The sequence below is a fragment of the Gallus gallus genome, chromosome 3, assembly GCF_016699485.2.
Source record: "Gallus gallus isolate bGalGal1 chromosome 3, bGalGal1.mat.broiler.GRCg7b, whole genome shotgun sequence".
Lineage (NCBI taxonomy): Eukaryota > Metazoa > Chordata > Aves > Galliformes > Phasianidae > Gallus > Gallus gallus.
Window position 1 is genome coordinate 75,003,929 of NC_052534.1, and position 17,013 is coordinate 75,020,941.

General features: G+C 43.0%; 1 protein-coding gene across 9 annotated transcripts in view; it reads left to right on the forward strand.

Moving 5' to 3' along the window:
• The window catches only part of LOC121106461 (BTB domain and CNC homolog 2), a 185,110-nt gene that overhangs the window by 91,410 nt on the left and 76,687 nt on the right, over positions 1–17,013 (forward strand). For 8 of the 9 annotated variants that reach the window (XM_046939783.1, XM_046939785.1, XM_046939788.1 and 5 more), the window contains one exon: positions 7,952–8,103. Coding sequence is in view for 1 of the 9 variants with exons in the window: in XM_040697837.2 (XP_040553771.1) it covers positions 16,403–16,468 (66 nt within the window). In the remaining 8 variants the exon portion in view is untranslated. Of the gene's footprint in view, positions 1–7,951; positions 8,104–15,682; positions 15,749–16,151; positions 16,469–17,013 lie in introns of those variants that run through there. The other variant, XM_040697837.2, reaches the window with a different exon arrangement.

The window sequence follows — 17,013 nt, forward strand, 5'->3', positions numbered from 1 at the left end:
CCCTGCCTCTTGCAGTGCTGATTGTGTTTCACTGCTGGATGCATACTCCATTAGCGCAGAGAGCCCCTTGGACTGTCAGCTTATTGGTTTTAGTGGGGAGTTGCTGCAAAAAAAAAAAAAAAAAAAAAAAACCACCAAAAACTTGGAAATCAGTGCATTGGGTTATGGATATCCTAGCAGCACAAGGCTGTGAAGTAGGGAGGATGGAGCCCATATCTGTGTTCTTGTCCTCATTCTGCACCCAAAATATTTCTGCTTTCTTCTCTGTCAGCATCTGGGCACCTGCTGTTTGTCCTTGAGAGTGAGTTTGGATGCTCTGGACTCACCACACAGCCTTAGACAACATAGGAGCTGTTTCCCTGGCTGCTGTTATGCATTCTGAAGCCCACAAATGAAAATCATGGCAGAGGAAAACAAAGTGATATATGTGCTTAAAGAGACTTGCAATTCCCATGGCAGGACTAGTGAAGTAGTACTCATTTCAAAGAGAAGACAGTCTGGGTGATTTTTCTTAATTGCTGTTTACCTAAATAAATAAATAACGCATATTCATGGCTTTAACTCAAGTAACTGGTGTTGAATTGTTTACCTCTCCAGAGGATAATTATTAGGGTGGGGTGGGGGGTGTAGCAATTAATAATAAAACATCTAGACGAGATTACAGAATGTTCTGATTAGAATAGTAAACATGGTACAAATAAAAGTAAATACGTGGAGCTGCCTTAAATTAAGGAAAAGAAACAGCACTATGCTATCCAAAGAAACACGCTGAGCAGCAGCAGTTCAATTGAAGGGGCTGTTGTCTTGAAGCTATTTTAAATCACAGGGAGGTTGTTTCAGCATAAAGTTAGCTTCCTTGGTATGTTGTCCCTCAGTTCTCATCCAGAACAAAAGCACACAAACACTAGCATTCACACAGATTTGTGCAGCAGCTGTAATACCCATCAGCAGCGCTTTGAGTCTGTTGTGCGTTGATCCTTAAACCCAGTGACAGAGAGTGTTTCATCTGTTTATATCAGTAGTAAACAAAACCTTCACTTGTGCTGTGAGCCTTCCTTCCACCTCCTTCACACAGTTCTTTGAATGAAATTCTTTGCTCATCTGTGAGTTTTAAATATGGACCCATCTTTTCATGTCTTTTGGCTATAGTTTCTTATCTATCTAATCAGCTCAAAGAGAGCCAGTGATGTGTATAGGGATTTCTGTGGCAGCTGCATACCATTAGGCTGAATGATTTAAAAAAACATAATTGTAGTTTAATGCATTAAATACAGACCAATCTGCTGGTTTAACTTATAGTAGCAAGAGAACCAAGCCTTGGACTGGAGAGTGCTTGCTTGACCATGCACAGATGGAGCGTGAAGGGATGGTGGAGCTGGTCTATCCCATAGTCTTAGCAGTCTCCAGCTCTTTTGGACCAACAAAGGAATGCAATCAAGCAGTGTGGTGCAACTGCACAGGACTAAGGGAAGAAAATGAGTTTAGAAGATGAGCAGGAAGGAGGTTGTGATGTGGAAGGGCTGGGATCTCCCTGCTCAGCTCAGTCTCTCACAGCTGGACTTAGAGAAGCAAGATGCTGTCCTCTCCATGCCCTTCTCTAACATGGACCCCAGAGGGGGGTCTTTGGGGAATGAAGGCTCCCCAGTCTCCTCTGGAAGTAATTGTTCCATTTTGAGGCAGCGTCAGGAATGCCTAGTGTGCTCTCTGGCAAGTAGTTGCTGGCACTTCTGCCCCTGGCTACCCTCTCATCTAGAAACCGAAAAGAGGCTTTTCTTTAACTGCAAGTGCGGTCTGACTGAGATGCGGTGGAGCTTTCCCTCATGTCTGTTGTTAGTGGAAGTGCCTGGCTGCACTCCGAAGCAAAACATGATGTCGAGGAACAAGAGCTGGCAGAGGGGCATGATGGGCTGCGTCATCCCTGCCAGAGATGGCAGGAAGGCCTTGGTGGTTCCAGTCCTTCTGAGTCCCCTGCAGCTCCTTCTGGCTCATGAATTTCTTTGTGCATGTTTTCTTTTTCTGCTGTGGTGGCTTTTTCCCTGTCCAGCCTGCTTGCTCTGTGGTGTCTGTGAGCAGTGTCCACAGCAGAGGACGAGGATGTTTACGCTGGGACAAGGCCCTCCATCTGCATCCTGTTCCATGTGGCAGAGTGGCCAGTGTCATAAGTGTAGTTAATTTTCCCTTTCCCTAAAGAAGTCCCTTTATGGGTTCCCTGCAAAAAGACTTCTGTGGATAGAAATACCCATCTCCACTGAACGATATTTTTTTGACATTTCTGGGAGTCTAGGCCATGCCCCTGCTGGCAAAGCCGGCAGCAGCCATACCTGAGGTGGTGCTCGGAGCACTGAGGAGGCGGCGTGCTGCAGAGCTGTGCACACCGTGTGCGTGGATCAGTAAACCTGATAGCAGCTCACGATTAATTATCTGCGTATAAAAATTCCCCTACTCACTGTTTTGCCGTTGAAGACTTACTGGCAAGATTTATGACTCTGGTGAACATGAAGTACCATTTCCTTTTTCTCGGCATTACTGTGCGTGGCCTTGCTGGCTTTTCTTCTTAAGCAGACCTGAGTTCACATGAGAGGGAATGTATTTTTGAAATCCTTTCCCACCGTGATTCTGCCTTTCTTCTTTCTGCTTGCAATGGCAAGTGAAAATTACCCACAAAGCATTTTCATTTCTTTTGACTTCCCCCTCCTTGGCACAGAGATGTAGAATTGTCCTTCAAGCAGGCCCTTTGGGGCCAGGGACCACCTTGTGCTGCTCTGCATCTCAGGGCTGTGTGAGATGCACGAGGTTTACTGTGCCTGATATGGCTCTTTTGCTTCTTTTTGCTGTAGCAAGCTAAGATGGTTTCTACTGGAGAGGGAAGAGTGATACTTAGCCTCTACTTCGTGGTATTGGTGATCTGAAAGACAGATGGGTTCCTGCAGGAATCAGGTTCAATAAACTGAGCTGTCCTTTGTCTGCTCAGGTGAAGTGGTCACTTCTGGAGCCAGAAAGCTAGGCACCTTACAGTTTGGTGTGCAGTTATTTTGTTCAGCATTTGTATGAGCTGAAATAATTCTTTCACTCTGTGCTAGAGCGTAGGGGACCATATATGCATCTTAGAGAAAGACTGTCTATTTCGTCTTACCTAACATTAAGTATGTCTGTCTTCATTTCACACTCTAATGACTATTAGACTGAACTTCCTCAGTTGGCAAATGCTCCTCTGACTTCACCCTGGTCAGAAGTCACCTAAAGATGACTTTGTCTGAAGTTGTGAGATGGTGTATTTTTTCCTGAGTACAAAGAAAAAAGGGAGCAATGTTGAGCTGTTGCCATATTTTCCAGCCACAGCAGACATAGTTATTTTTGTATTAGAGCCTGGAGGAAAACTGGTGGAAATGCCAGATAAACTTTCCCAAAAAAAAACATTTGTATTAATACTTAAATATTGTTCATCTTTCACGGCGTTTACTTATCTGTTTCCCACATGCTGAACCTTATGGGGAGTTTTTATGGTTAACTGTGACCTGTTCTTTCATTCTGCATGTTGACTGTTTTCTCATTTTGCAATTTTAAAAAGAAATTAGCAGTAAAATTCTGACTGAGATAATTGTTCAGAGCAGTGAGTGGAAGCATCCTTTCGACAGGACAGGCATAAATTGTTGTGGTTCACATGCACTGGGGCATAAATCCAGTGAACTGCGTCATTTAGTGCCACCATGGGAAGCGTCCTTACCCAAGAGTCTGAGTGCTAGCAAATCCAGGATCATTTTCAGAGGCTGCAGATTCTGTGACAGCAATTTCATCCTTATCGCTGAACCATCATATTTTGTCCAGCTCACATGTTTGTTAACCGAAATCTTTGAGGAGGAATATGTCAGAAGCCTGGATTTTCATCACGCTTAATGCGAGTCTGACTTTTATTATATGTTGGTTTAATCTGTTTTGGATTTTTAGTACTTTGCTGTGTGAGGCGTAAGTAATCAGCTTGTGTCATTTGATAGCGTGTTGTTTGGAAGCTGTCTCAATGAATCTATTAACTTCCTTTTACATCTAGCCATCCTTTCACGGGTCATACTACCAAGGTGAAATGTTTTCAGTGGTGGCTTTATTTTAAGTAAAGTATATTCCAGTGTTAAAGTCAGTAACATTTTACATAAACTCTTAAAAGTTCATGCGCTACCATTTCAAACTGCAGTCTCCCACCCACCTCTCCTAGCACAACCTGCCTGATGTGTCAGAGTTAACAGCAACCAGAGAACAGGATGGAGTCGAAAATTCCCCCCACACACATCCCCGGGCCCTTTGAGGGTTTTCTATTTAAGCCCCATTGGCACTGTTAAGTGTAGCTGGGGAAAATCCAGTTTGCAGACTGGAAGACTCCCTTGCCAGCACAGAGCGACAAAAACTGCCTTCACCTTCATCCAGTCAGCTCTACATCTCCTGATGCGTTCAGTCATGGTTTCTAGCCAGATTGATTGCTCCCATGGCTCTGCTATTATCTGAACACAACCAGCCCAGGTGTGGAGACTGTGCGCCGCAGAGACAGTCCTCATGGTGCCTTTCTGCTTCTCTGTGGTAGAACCATGCAAGTTATCAGGAATAAATTAAATGCACTGATAGGTGAAGCAGGCTGTGCATGTTTTCTGATGTAGGTACAAAGATGATCTGGGGTTTAATTTACAGATTTCAGGAGAGATCCCATACTAGATGTCAGGAGGATTGAAAATGCCTTCTCAGCCTCAGGCAATCCTTCCAGCAGTTGCAAAATACAAATGTTACACTGAAGCTGTTTCAACCAGAAAGAAGCATTCTTCGGCTTCACTTGAAAGCATACAAAATGTAAAGAAAGCATGTATGCTAATCTCTCATTGCATGTAACGGACGGGGATCCTTGGTGTTACTGGAACTGGTTTCTACATGCTTTTGTGTGGCAAACATTGTGCTCCATCAAGTGCGACAAAACTTTAAAAAACACAGATTCTGTTTATACATTTGTGCTCACTCTTCCTGTTCTCTGGTGTGCAGCCTTCCTTAAATACTGTTTTCTCCTGCCTGTGAGAAGCATACCAGCTCATATTGTCACATGGGCTCATTTCACTTAGCCGTCATTTTATGCCTGTGTTGTGATGGTTGGCGTGTAAGCTAACCCAGCTGTGTGTTACTCACCTCCCTCACTGTCTGCCCAAATTCTCTGATTTTCTGATGCATGATTGCACTATTTTCTGGGTTTGAAAAATGTTTCCCACTAACCAGCGCAATACCCAGGTGTATTCAGCTCGCTCTTCTCAAATCACCTTTCTCGGTTTGTTCGTTGCAAACTGAAGAACTTATCAGTTTTCCTCCTCTTCAGCATCAGAGCTCTTGCTGTTTCTCACTAACAACAACCTCTCTTTGAAACATACCCACTGCAGAACAAAAATCCAAGCAGAAGGGCTTTCATCTTGCTGTAAAGACGTCTTTAGCCTCATGCTTGCTTCTGCCAGTGGTGGTGTCTGGCGCACCTTCCTTTACATTGGCGTTCTAAAGAAAGGGGAAAAGATGTAACGTATTTCAAAAATGTGCAAGAGGTTGTTACAATATGTAAGTTAAGGGATAAAGAAAAGCTTAGAATGTCTGGTTTGAAGTGTTATTTTATTAACCTGCTTTTGCATCTGTGAAGGCAGATGCTTCTTTTGAAAATAAAGACAAGGTTTCCATGCCTTCACCTTGCTGCAGGAGGTGGGTCTTAGAATTGGCACAGGGGAATGAACTTGTGGCCTCTCATGATCCAGTAGCATCTGGCCCACACGCGCAGGTCTGTGTTGAGAGCAAGGCTTGAGGGTGCACCTTCATCCTGCACAGGATCCAGCTCTTCCTGGGCTTCAGGCCTGGCCAGCCAGCATTTTAAATGCTGAATCTTTTCTTTGTTAGATGCTCTTTTGGCTCATCATTTCATATAAGCTCAATTTTCATGTATTCTTTTTATGCTTTTAGTAATTGGCTTGTTTTGGAAAGGAAATACTTTTAGAAGTATTCCATACTTTTGGAAAGCATGAAACAGCCTTCATGTTTAACGTAGGTGGGGGTTAGGTTTCATTCTACCCTAAACTGACCCCTCAGCTGAGAGATTCCTGCTTTCATGTTTTAGATCATGTGTAAAACCTGATGCTGTCTGGATCATCTTGTGTAGGGCAAGTATCTCTAGGGGACACGGGGAGAGATATGCAGCGAGACATTTACAGAAGGGAATGAAATGTTTGGGATGTAGCCTCATGCTTTCTTACAGCAGCGAACATCAATCACACCTTCTCAGAAAAGTGTGGCACTGAGCCTTCCTTTCCCCTCTCTTTTTTTTGTTTCCCTCTTCCCCCACTCCTATTTATTTTCTCTTTCTTCTGATATGCCATGGCAAGTGCAATTTTAGCTCAGAAAACTAACTTGTCCTTGAAAATGCAGACACTTCCCTGATTTTATTCCTTTGGCCATTGACTAAACGGCAGTTATTTTTGTGGTACCAGTGATTTATGGCTGAACAGATTTGCAGTTTATATTTTTAGTTTTATAGGCAATTTAGATAATGTATATTTGTGACCATAAATATTTTGTCCTCTTACAGTCTGTCAGTGAATGTTATGCCCAGTTGGAGAAAATTACATAAACTGAAGAGATGCAAGCGTTGCTTTCTTAGAGTAGCCTCATGATTCTTTTCAAGTACCCATATAGGTAATGCTTAAACATAGCAGAATTTTGATCATCTGTTGGTAAATCACCTAGACAGGTGCCATCCAGAAGAAATAACGTACTTTTCTTAAGTGATCCAGTTCTCTACAAGGCTCGGAGTAGAATGTTGTCTTATCAACATTCAGAAAGTATTGGACTTTTAAAACCAAGATCTACATACTTATTAAAAAAAAAATACAAATCTGCTTTCAATGTGCAGTTTGTGTTATTCTTTGGCTTGTTTCTGGAATCAGTAAATATGAAAAAAGCAGGAGTTGTTCAAATTGCAGAAAAAATAGCGATAGATTTTAATAAAAAATCTAAACGTAGTTTTTATCTGTCTTCTCTTCACCTTCTTCCCCTTTTCTTTTACATCTTGCATGAGCTGGTGTAATTCTGCAGGTACAGCCCTTACAATGATCCTGGGAAGGTACATATGTGGCACTGCTTGTTTGGCTGCTGTCCCCTTCTGTTCAATGGCAAATCCTCTCTCTTTTCACTCCCAATCACCACCTTCAGTCTAATCAATACTATTCAAGTATTCCCATACTTTTTTCCAGGTGCTTATACCTCCTCTTCTAGCCGAGCCTGCTCTCTGAGGTCTGAGCCCTTGAGTATTTGTGGCAGCATGGTGAATTGCCAATAGGAGCATGAACATTTTACACCCTCTCTAGTTTTTGTTTTGGCACTGACCTGCAGTAGCTTTCCTGTAGTATGGCTGGAGGAACATGGCGCACACTGCATTAACCAAAGGGTACCAGACTGCACTAGTAGTTGGTTGTTCTTCTCTGAAGCTACTCAGTATAAAATGGAAACCAAGGGACAGATTTAATGTTAGTGACATAAATTCCTTGATAAAATCAAAGCCTTGATGAAAACAAGTATTAGTTAATATGAAATCTGTTAGATCATCTTGCTTGTGTTGTTGAAACGCCATTCTGGTGTGCTGTCTAGAGCTTCCATAGTATGCGTGCACAAGTGTGAGCATACCTACAGTGTGATCTGCTAGAATTATCACAGAGGTATTTTGTTTAGGTGCTACACTAATGCAAGTAAAAGCATAGTCTCTTATAAAGCGACTACTGTTTAATGGCAAGAAGTATGTAACAGACACAATATAGTTGTCATGTTTGACATAAAAACCTTCTGTGTTAAAAATAAAGTCCTTGTACTGTTTTTAGAATTAGAAGGAAAAAATAGAGGGGCTTCATGAAGATTTGTTGTTTGAATTTTTTTAATGGCTGCCTTTGTTTTATTTTAGGTTGATATTGACTGAGTTGCCAGCACATTGCCCTGCAAAGCTTTGGAGGGCCACTTCTTAATGGATTGCTGTAGCCTCTTAATTTCTCCACTGATCCTGTTCCCTGCATCGTGAGAACAATTTAGCCAGCACAGAACCTAGAAAAGTTACATGTAAGTCATGACTCAAATTCCTTTCTATTTAAAGAAGAAAAAATGGGCTTGGGAGGCAAGGTGAAGGCAGTAAACATTGTACTTCAGAAAAACACTGCAAAAGCTGTAGTTCAACGGCAAACATTAGGTGGTGAATAAATTGTTGTTGAAGTAGTTACTTGCTTTTTTAACTTGGATGGTGATTGTCATTTTGAAGCCTTTTCTAAGCGTTCTGCTGCCATAGTAAAACTTGGCAAAAAGTACTTAAAATAGCTTCTCTTCATCCCATCTCCCTAAGATGTTTTCTCCACAACTTCGTATGTTTGTATGCACGTACCTTGGTGTGCTGGGCTGAAGCCACATATACTCTATGTAATTTTGGAAGCCAACAGCATGACTATAGGCATCCTTGTATTTTTCCCGTCATTAAACCCGTAACCTTCTCCTTTGTCATGGTTTCCTTAATGGTTCCCTTGGAGAAGCCCTGGGGCTGTGCTGCTTCTCTTTTCTGACTGCTGCCCTGAAGGGCTCTGTAAGCATTCGAAGTAGCATTGTCAACTCCATCTCCTTCCAGTGAGCTTCCTATGTGGGGTGCAGAGCTGGCTGCTCCACCAAAAATCAGGGTTGACATACATCAGTGATAGGCATCAAGAATGCTGCCACCATGGGGTGTTTATCCTGGCCTGTAGCGTGGCTCAGGTGCCCTCAGCTTTATTAGTAATTGTTAGTGAAGTCCCATTGCCTCTTGCGCATCATTCAGGAAGGGCAGGGCATGGACATTGCATGTCTGTTATGTGTATGTCATGAATGCATATAGAAAAAGTGTCTGTCTGTTGTGGGAAGAACTGTGCTTGGCTGTAAAGGTTGTAGTAGAGTGGAGAAAGCTGTGCATAGATTTATTAGAGACAAAAGGAGCTGAAGACCTTCCATCCACCACAATCTGGGTGGTAACTCCTTGTGTGTGTTAAATGCATAGATGTTTCCTGCCAGGTTGCAGAGCAGCTGTGGTGCTTTGCACACTTTCACCCCGTCATGTCTAAATCCTTCTCTGAGACTTCATGAAGCTCCTTTCTGGGAAGGGGTCACTATAACGGAGGGGAGAAAATGGGTTGACCCTTTTAACCTGTCCACAGTCCTAGTCCTACTGGGAGGGACCTGCAGGTGGAAGAAGCTTTTGGAGTCCTGCAAGGACGGCATGGATGTGGTGGTCTGTGCAATTTAGAGAATGGGACACCCCTCAGCTGCCAAGCTTGGAAAAAGGCTTGAGCGCAATTTTATTATATATATATATATATACATATACATATATACAGTGTATTTATTTTTATGTATTTCTATATAATATAAATATACATAATATATAAATATATATAATAATATATAATATAAACATTTATTTGTTTGTTTGTTTGTTTGTTTGTGAGTAAAAACAAAATCTAATTGTGGTTGGGAGGTTTTTTTCCTTCTGGATGTTGCTATGGTGTACCAAAGGCCACCTGAAATAAAGATGGTAGAAAACTGTGGTTCATAGTGTTGCACTCTCTAGCAGTTGTGCCTCAAGAGTAGAAGAGAAAACATGGAGGACAGGAGGAATCTTGCATAAAATCTCTCACCCAGCTTCAGAGCTGGGGCTGCTCAGGTCATGCCCTGCTGTCTTTCGGTAGCAGCAATGCTCCTTCTCTTGATGCATTCAAATCCCACTTTGCTCGCGCTGTGCACTCTCCTGACCAGGCACACATGACAGCCAGCAGCTGGTTGGATAACTCCACCAGAGAGACTGCAGGGGAATGTGGGGTATGAGTGGTCATGTTGGTGCAAGGCGTGGTACTCGCCTCTATAAGGACATCTGCTGTCCAGTGACCTCACAGGAGATCTTAAATCTTATTATGTTGACTGTGGCCTCTGAATGTGTCAGAGCCAAAGCTACCAAGCAGCCAAAAGGCAGGAGCAGGAATTTCTTTGAAGCCACTGGAAGGTGGGAGAGGATATGAAGGTTTACAAATGAAAGTAAAAGAATAAACTTTTTTTTTTCTCATCAAATAAGCAAGGCTGGCATCATGCCCTTGTTTTTTCACTGCAATAAAAAATGCATACAATGCAGCTTAATAACTAATCAAAGCATGATAGTAAAGTCAACCAGCACACTAGTTCTGGTCCATTTTTCTTGAATCCTTGCTAACACTGTTTTTAATCTTAAGAACATGTTTGTAATATTGCTTCTCAGAAAATGTTGTATTTTGGAATGACAGAATTTTTATGAGAAGTATACCTTATGTGAGGTACTTTGCTTATGTGACACTAAAAGTAGTGCTCAAAACAAAACATGTTGCAAAAATAGTGAAAGGTTTTTTTACTGCTAATGGGAACTCACTTTTTAAAGAGAAGAGATGTTTTCTGGTATGACAAATCCTGGCAAAAAATAATAGTGAAATAGGAGGCATTTGAGAAGGATAGATGAGTTGAGGGTTGAGATGAGTTGGTAGAAATGACATTTGCTGTGAAGGAAGCCTTAAAAGGTGTTGATTTGATTTTATTTTCCAGAAAAGGGAGAGTCTTGCCATTTCATTGTGGGCTAGACAATAAATAGTGCAGTTATTAATCAAACCTCTGATTACAGGCATCATCTGACTGCTTGAGAATCATGGATCTCCCTTGAAACATGTTTCTTGTCTCTGTCTTAAGGGAAGGAAACTTGAAAATGAGAGTTGTAACAGCTAGGCAGGCAGATACAACCCTTTGTTCATTAGCCCTACTTAGCAACATTCCCATGGGATTTGGAAGCCTTATGATCAATTTTGCAGGCTTTTCTCAGGATTTTTGAAAAGCCTGTAATTAGGCATCTGGCAAATTCACTAATAGAAACCCTTTCAGGTGAACTGACTTTAAAAATTGTATCGTTTTAGAGGACTTGGAGTAGTAGACAGAAACTGGGTGGACATAAATGGAGAAAGCCTCTCTCTCATTCCTTGTCCACGGCCAAAGCGAGCTGGTAGAAGCGCATAGGCAGTTTTGTCCTTCTGTTTCTCATGCTGTGAATAATCAGAAGTCTCCATTTCCAAGAGTAAAATCACATTTAAGAACCAAATAAAGTTGAAAAATCAGAAGAGGGCTGTAGAAGCTGTCGTAAAATGTGTGCCTTCCTTATTTATTTATATATTGATTCTTACTTTGTCTGTGCACTTGAAAGAGGCCGAGCCTCTACTACATGCCAGAGGCTCTGACTCCTGGAAAGCACCAGTGTGGTCCCACAGGTTGTCAGCTGTGCCTGGGGTGGCAGTGAGGGCAAGCCGTCAGGTGCTGCCTTGATTCCAGTGTTCTTCACAAGCCTGCTGTCTGGCTTTTTAATAACGAATTCTGCTTGTAGCAATTACTTTGTTATAGCAATTCCGATAGGAAGAACTGCATTTTCCCTTGTTAATTAGCCTTGTTGAAGAGAGCTTGACCTAGCTGTAACAACGATCATATTGTTCTTGCTTCTCCCCGTCTACCTATATTTTGGAAGCATGTATACCTTCCCTCCCTGCCACTGATTACTCAGTTTTTATAATACTATCATCAGGATGCTGATAGATTTAATCTCCATAAAAATAATATGTATTGATGCTTTAATTTAAAGCAGAAGGCTTCTCTCTCGTTCTGGCACAGCAGATTGCTGAATGCTGTTACAGTGAATGTGCCAAGATAAAAAAAAAATTTCTCCAGGTCCCCTGGGAGGTAATCATGGCAAGTTCGGACCGTGTGGATAATGAGGGAGTGTATGCACTGAGGAGAAGCATCGCTCTTGGCTGAGTGGCTAAGGAGCAACCAGCAGGCTTCTGGGGCTCTGCTGGGGCACTCACCGAGCCTGCAGCAGATGCTGGGGCCGGGCTCTGCAGCTGCCCTGCCAACACCACTGCTGAGCCACACAGCACTTCACAGCAATATCAGCACCATCCATGTATTTCCCACTTTGTTCTACCTGCTTTCTTTTCCTCTACAAGTGGCAAAAATAGCATAGCAATCAATGGCAATCCAAGTGCAATAAATTGTCCTAATTTGTACTACTTATGCAGTGTTGAGAATTCAGCAAGGACCTTTAAGTGCTTTGTTCCAAAAAAAAACCACCCAAAACTCAAACTCAGAAAACCTCTGCACGCGAAATTCATGTTTGCTACGTATGAGTTCTTCAGAATATTTCAATTTAAAAAAAAAATTCTTGAGATTTGTCTTGCAACCATCTGTAGGCAGACATAAACAATGTAAAATTTGAAGATGCAGATTTTGATGTCATCCGCCTACCACCAGGGACTGGGGAAAAATGCTGTCTTTTTTTAAGTGCCCTGAAAGGTCAGATAAATTCTTCAGTCAGTCAGCTTTCTGAAGGTGAAGTTGCATCCCTTTGAAAACCTACTCACCAAACACTCATCACTCTGGTTACCAAATCCAACCCTGGTGTTCCCAAGTAGCACTGCTGTGGCTGAGGTCACCTGTCCGTACTACCTAGCAATCACCACTGGGATTTGATGTGAGATGTGGTTGTATCAGCCATCAAACCTCACTTTTAAGAGAAGGCCTCCCTTGGTCCTGGTGTTTGTGTTTCTATGTGGTAGCATGGAGCTGCTTGTTCTACTTTCAGGATCAATTTTTTGGAAGTACTCATGTCTGACTTCAAGCATAATGGAGGAAAAGTGGTCTCTCAGCTCTTGGTGTGACACTGCTGGTGTCTCTACAGCCCAGCACATGTGGGCTTTTGTCTAGGTAGGGGCTGCCCCATGCCCGGAGGTACATGTGTAAGAATGGACAACTCCTCTTTGTGCTGAGCTATGCCACCTGTCTTTTGAGGAATTTCACAATGGCACATGTCACTATTGTGTCGGGGTGCTTTCTGCATCACACTGCTGGCAGCGGTGACGTTACTTAATGGACTTAGAGAATTTTCTGTTATGTTTTCTTATTGGATATTGGAATCTGACTGCTGGCTTTCTGAGGGATACTTGCGAAGTCCAAGGGTTGTCAAGTGGCCAGGGGAAAGTGTCATTTTTCTGGTAGAGAAGGCATTTTCTTGCCTTGGTCCTGGCATAGCAGGTGGTGGGCTCTGCCTACCAGCCCCAAGGCAGAGCTATGCACTGCTCTGGGCATCTCCCACCACGGGGGCCTTTGCAACCTGCCCTGGCAACCCCCCTGAGCTCTGCACTCACTGCTGCCACAAAGCATCTTTATAGATGCATAGAGTGGTTTGCGTGGGAAGGGACATTATAAAGGTTGTCTAGTTCACCCCACCCATTGCAGACAGGGACAACTTCAGCTAGATTAATTTGCCTAAAACCCTATCCAATCTGGCCTTGAATGCCTTCAGTAATGGAGCATCCACCACTTCTCTGGGCAACCTGTTCCAATGCTTCACCACCCTCATAGTAAAGAATTTCTTCCTAACATGTAATCTAAATCTACTCTCTTTTAGCTTAAAATCATTACTCCTTGTCCTTTCACTGCAAACCCTTTCAAAAAGTCTCTCTCCAGCTTTCTTGTAGGCCACCTTGAAGTACTGGAAGATCATTATAAGGTTTCCCTCAGCCTTTCTTTGCAGGAGAAGTGCTCCAGCCCCCTGACCATCCTCATGGCTTTCCTCTAGACCTGCTCAAACAGCCTACTGTCCTTGCGATGGGGGGCCCAGATCTGAATGCAGTGCTCCAAGTATGGTTTCATGAGAGCAGAGCAAAGGGGTACAGTCACCTCCCTCACCATGCTTGCCACGCTTCTTTTCATGCAGCACGGGATATGGTTCACTTTTTCCATTGGAAGCACACAACGTTGACTTATGTCCAATTTTTCATCTACCATATCCCCAAGTCCTTTTCTCAGGGGTGCTCTCAAGCTGTTCATCACCTACAGGTCTTCCTACCATCTCGGAGAACCCTCCTTTGCCTGCTGACTCGGTGTCACCTGTGTGACAGTGCTGTTGTGGCGCAGATGGTGTTTTTGCTGCCGCAGGTGGTGGGCTGCATGTGTCAGCCCAGGGCACTGAGTCACAGTCCTCACCAGCCACGACACTTCCCCTTGCCACTGGGATGCGATAACCCATGCGCTCCTGGGGTTGGGGCAGCAGCATCCTGCCTGCTCCTTACCTTCCTACAGGACAGCCTGCCTGCTGTCACTGTGCATTTTTTAGAATAAAACGCTGCAAGAGGGTGATGTTGAGCTCAACTTTCTCTCTAACCCAAACCAGTGAAAAGTAAAATCCATCTCACCACATCAGTTTTGTTTTCACTGCTGTTGAAATAGCTCCTTTCCCTCTGGCAGAGCTCTGCACAGTCATTACGCGCCCGGTTTGGGGGTGGTGTGGTTGTTAGCTCAGCGGGGTATGACCCATTTATTTTCATAATACTGAGATACCTGTGCTTCTGTAGTGCTCACCACACATTCCTGCGCCCCAAATCATTGCCAGAGAAGCATTTACCTGATTTCAACAGTGCTGCGCAAAGCACCAGGCTGTGCGCCCGACTTGGTGTGGGCTGCAGGAAAATGGTGAGCACTGGGGTCTAGCCAGCCATTAGTGGGCAAACTAAGGGCAAGTAAAGGTGCATTTGTCTTAAAATATTGGGTTAAATGCATATAACTAGCCTACGGGACAGGTTTCCTGCTGTGATTTGTGAAGAGTTCAAACGCAAGTGTTGTAGTGGCTGCTTTCCTGACTGCAATGCTTTGCATTCTCAAAGACGGCAAGATGATTAATAACAGTGCATTGTTAACTCTCCTCATCTCCAGACATGGCCTCACCTATACTCTTATTTAGCTTGATAAGACAGACCTTTTTTCATTATTTCTTTTTTGCTCTGTTAATTGGGTTGGCTTTCTGCAGATTTTCAGATGATAATTAGGCTCATACTTGTGTTGCTTTGCAGAGCTGGTTAAATGAAAGAATTGGGCACAGGAGAGGAGGGTAAACTGGCATTGTAGTAGATACGGGACTTTTATGGATAAAATTAAAAAGTAATTTGCAAAGCGACTTGAAGTAAAGTGGATTTAAACATTATGAGATCATCTTTGACAGCAATTTGTTTGAAGTTCTTCTACTATGATGAGTGTAAAGGGATTTTTTTTTTAATTGCCAGTTTCTGGGTAGAGTATTCAGCGTATTTTCTCACAGGTAAGTGAAGCATTAACTCCTTGTACATCATTAGTTTGGGGCTGAGACTGGAGGAAAGAAACAGAGCTGGGGAGAGGCATCTTCTCCAATTTGTCATTTAAATGTTGATCAGTGGTCAGCTAATTTAGAGAGGAACTGTACCAGATAACTGAGAGAAAACAGTTAATTACAGGTATGAAAATCCCACAGGATCCTGGACAGAGGAGATACGCACTGTGTGTAATTATCTGTCCTTGATGGTTACCAGGATATAATGACACTCTAGGTACAAATTGGAAAAAAAAGTAACAGCAATTAACTACTTTGCATCCCTTGTTCAGATGAGCCATGAGTTCTGGGTTTTTTGCGTTTATATACTTTTGCTGTAGGTGCTGGAAGTGTGGGTGGCCAAGAAGAAACAGTGGTTACAATAAGATTTTCCATTTATTGCCCTTTGTGTACTACTTAAAATAAGATTCAAGTGCTTCAGAATTTGTAGAGCAAGCATAATCGTTCTGCTAGCTCTGATGACTGTCTTGTATGCAGCTTCATCTCTGTCCGGTGAGTGAGTCCTGTGCTTAAATACTTGTAAATGTGTCTGTTGGAATGTGAGATAAGAGATCATTTGCAGTGTTGTGTAGCTGTGTTAATTCATCAAATTCATGTTTGTTTTGTTTTTTCAAGGAGTTGTGCTTAGTGCATAAGTGAGAAGTGGTGATGAAAGAGTTTTGGAAGTGGAATTGTTCTGCTATCTGGAAAAAAATGACAGTTTTAGAGAGGGCTGAAAGATCTTTACAGTCAGCCCTCCAAGACCTCGCTTACATAACTTTATCCAGAACTTCATCTTCTGGCAAAAAGTAAATAAGTAAATAAGAAGGAAATACATACAAAGTCTGCTGAGCATTAAGGAACAAATTCTCGGTGTTAACTTTTGGCACATGAAGTCCTTTTGGTTTCATTTTAGGGTGACGGTATTGAAACAAACTGTCTTGGTGGCTTTTCCAGGTAGCTGCACCGCTTCGGAGTCCGCTAAATTAGCTGAGATATATTGAGCTACTAAATCTGTTATGACCACATTAATTGATATGTCAGCTTGTGGCCAAGAGAAACATTACAGAGAGATGTTGTCAGCATCTGCAGGGAAATTCATAACTTCATGGTCTAAGGTTGGGTGCTGTCCCTGCCTCACACGTTGAGTTGTGGCATTTCCAGAGGATGAGTGTGCCTGAGTACTCATGGACAAGTAGAGAGAGCTGCCATTCGGGAGCTGTGGAACCAGAGGTACAGAGACTCAAAACTCGTTGTCTGTTGTGTGTCAGCTCAAGCTTCGCTGCCTTCTTGTCGCTTTGTGACCTTTCCAGGTTTTTCAGGCTTCGCGGGGTAGCAGCAGCTGGGCTAAGACAATAGGTTTTCGCTCTGAGTAACGCTGCATTGCGCAGAGGATGTGGTGTGCTACAGGCACTTAGAGGCACATGCTCTTGTTCCATGGAATATTGATGCTGTCGGTGGTGAGTCTTTCATTATGCAATACGAATTCCCTTTAAATTACCTTAATGCAAACCTCCCCTTCTAGAAGGTGAGCGCCGCGCATCCTTGCTGGCTTGCTTCCGCTGTTTTACTTTTGCCTCTTTGCTGAAGCGCGTGGTTCTGCTCTCACATCTGCACGCATCCACTGGACCGGCTCCTGCCTTGATGCAAAGTGCAGAGGGCAAGAGAGCTAAGGCAGTAATCAAGGCTTTAAATATTTCAAGCGAAAATGGGGAAAAGTTCAGAAATAATTAAGTTTCTGTAGTGGTGTTTTCTGCAGGGAATTGTGTTACATCTGT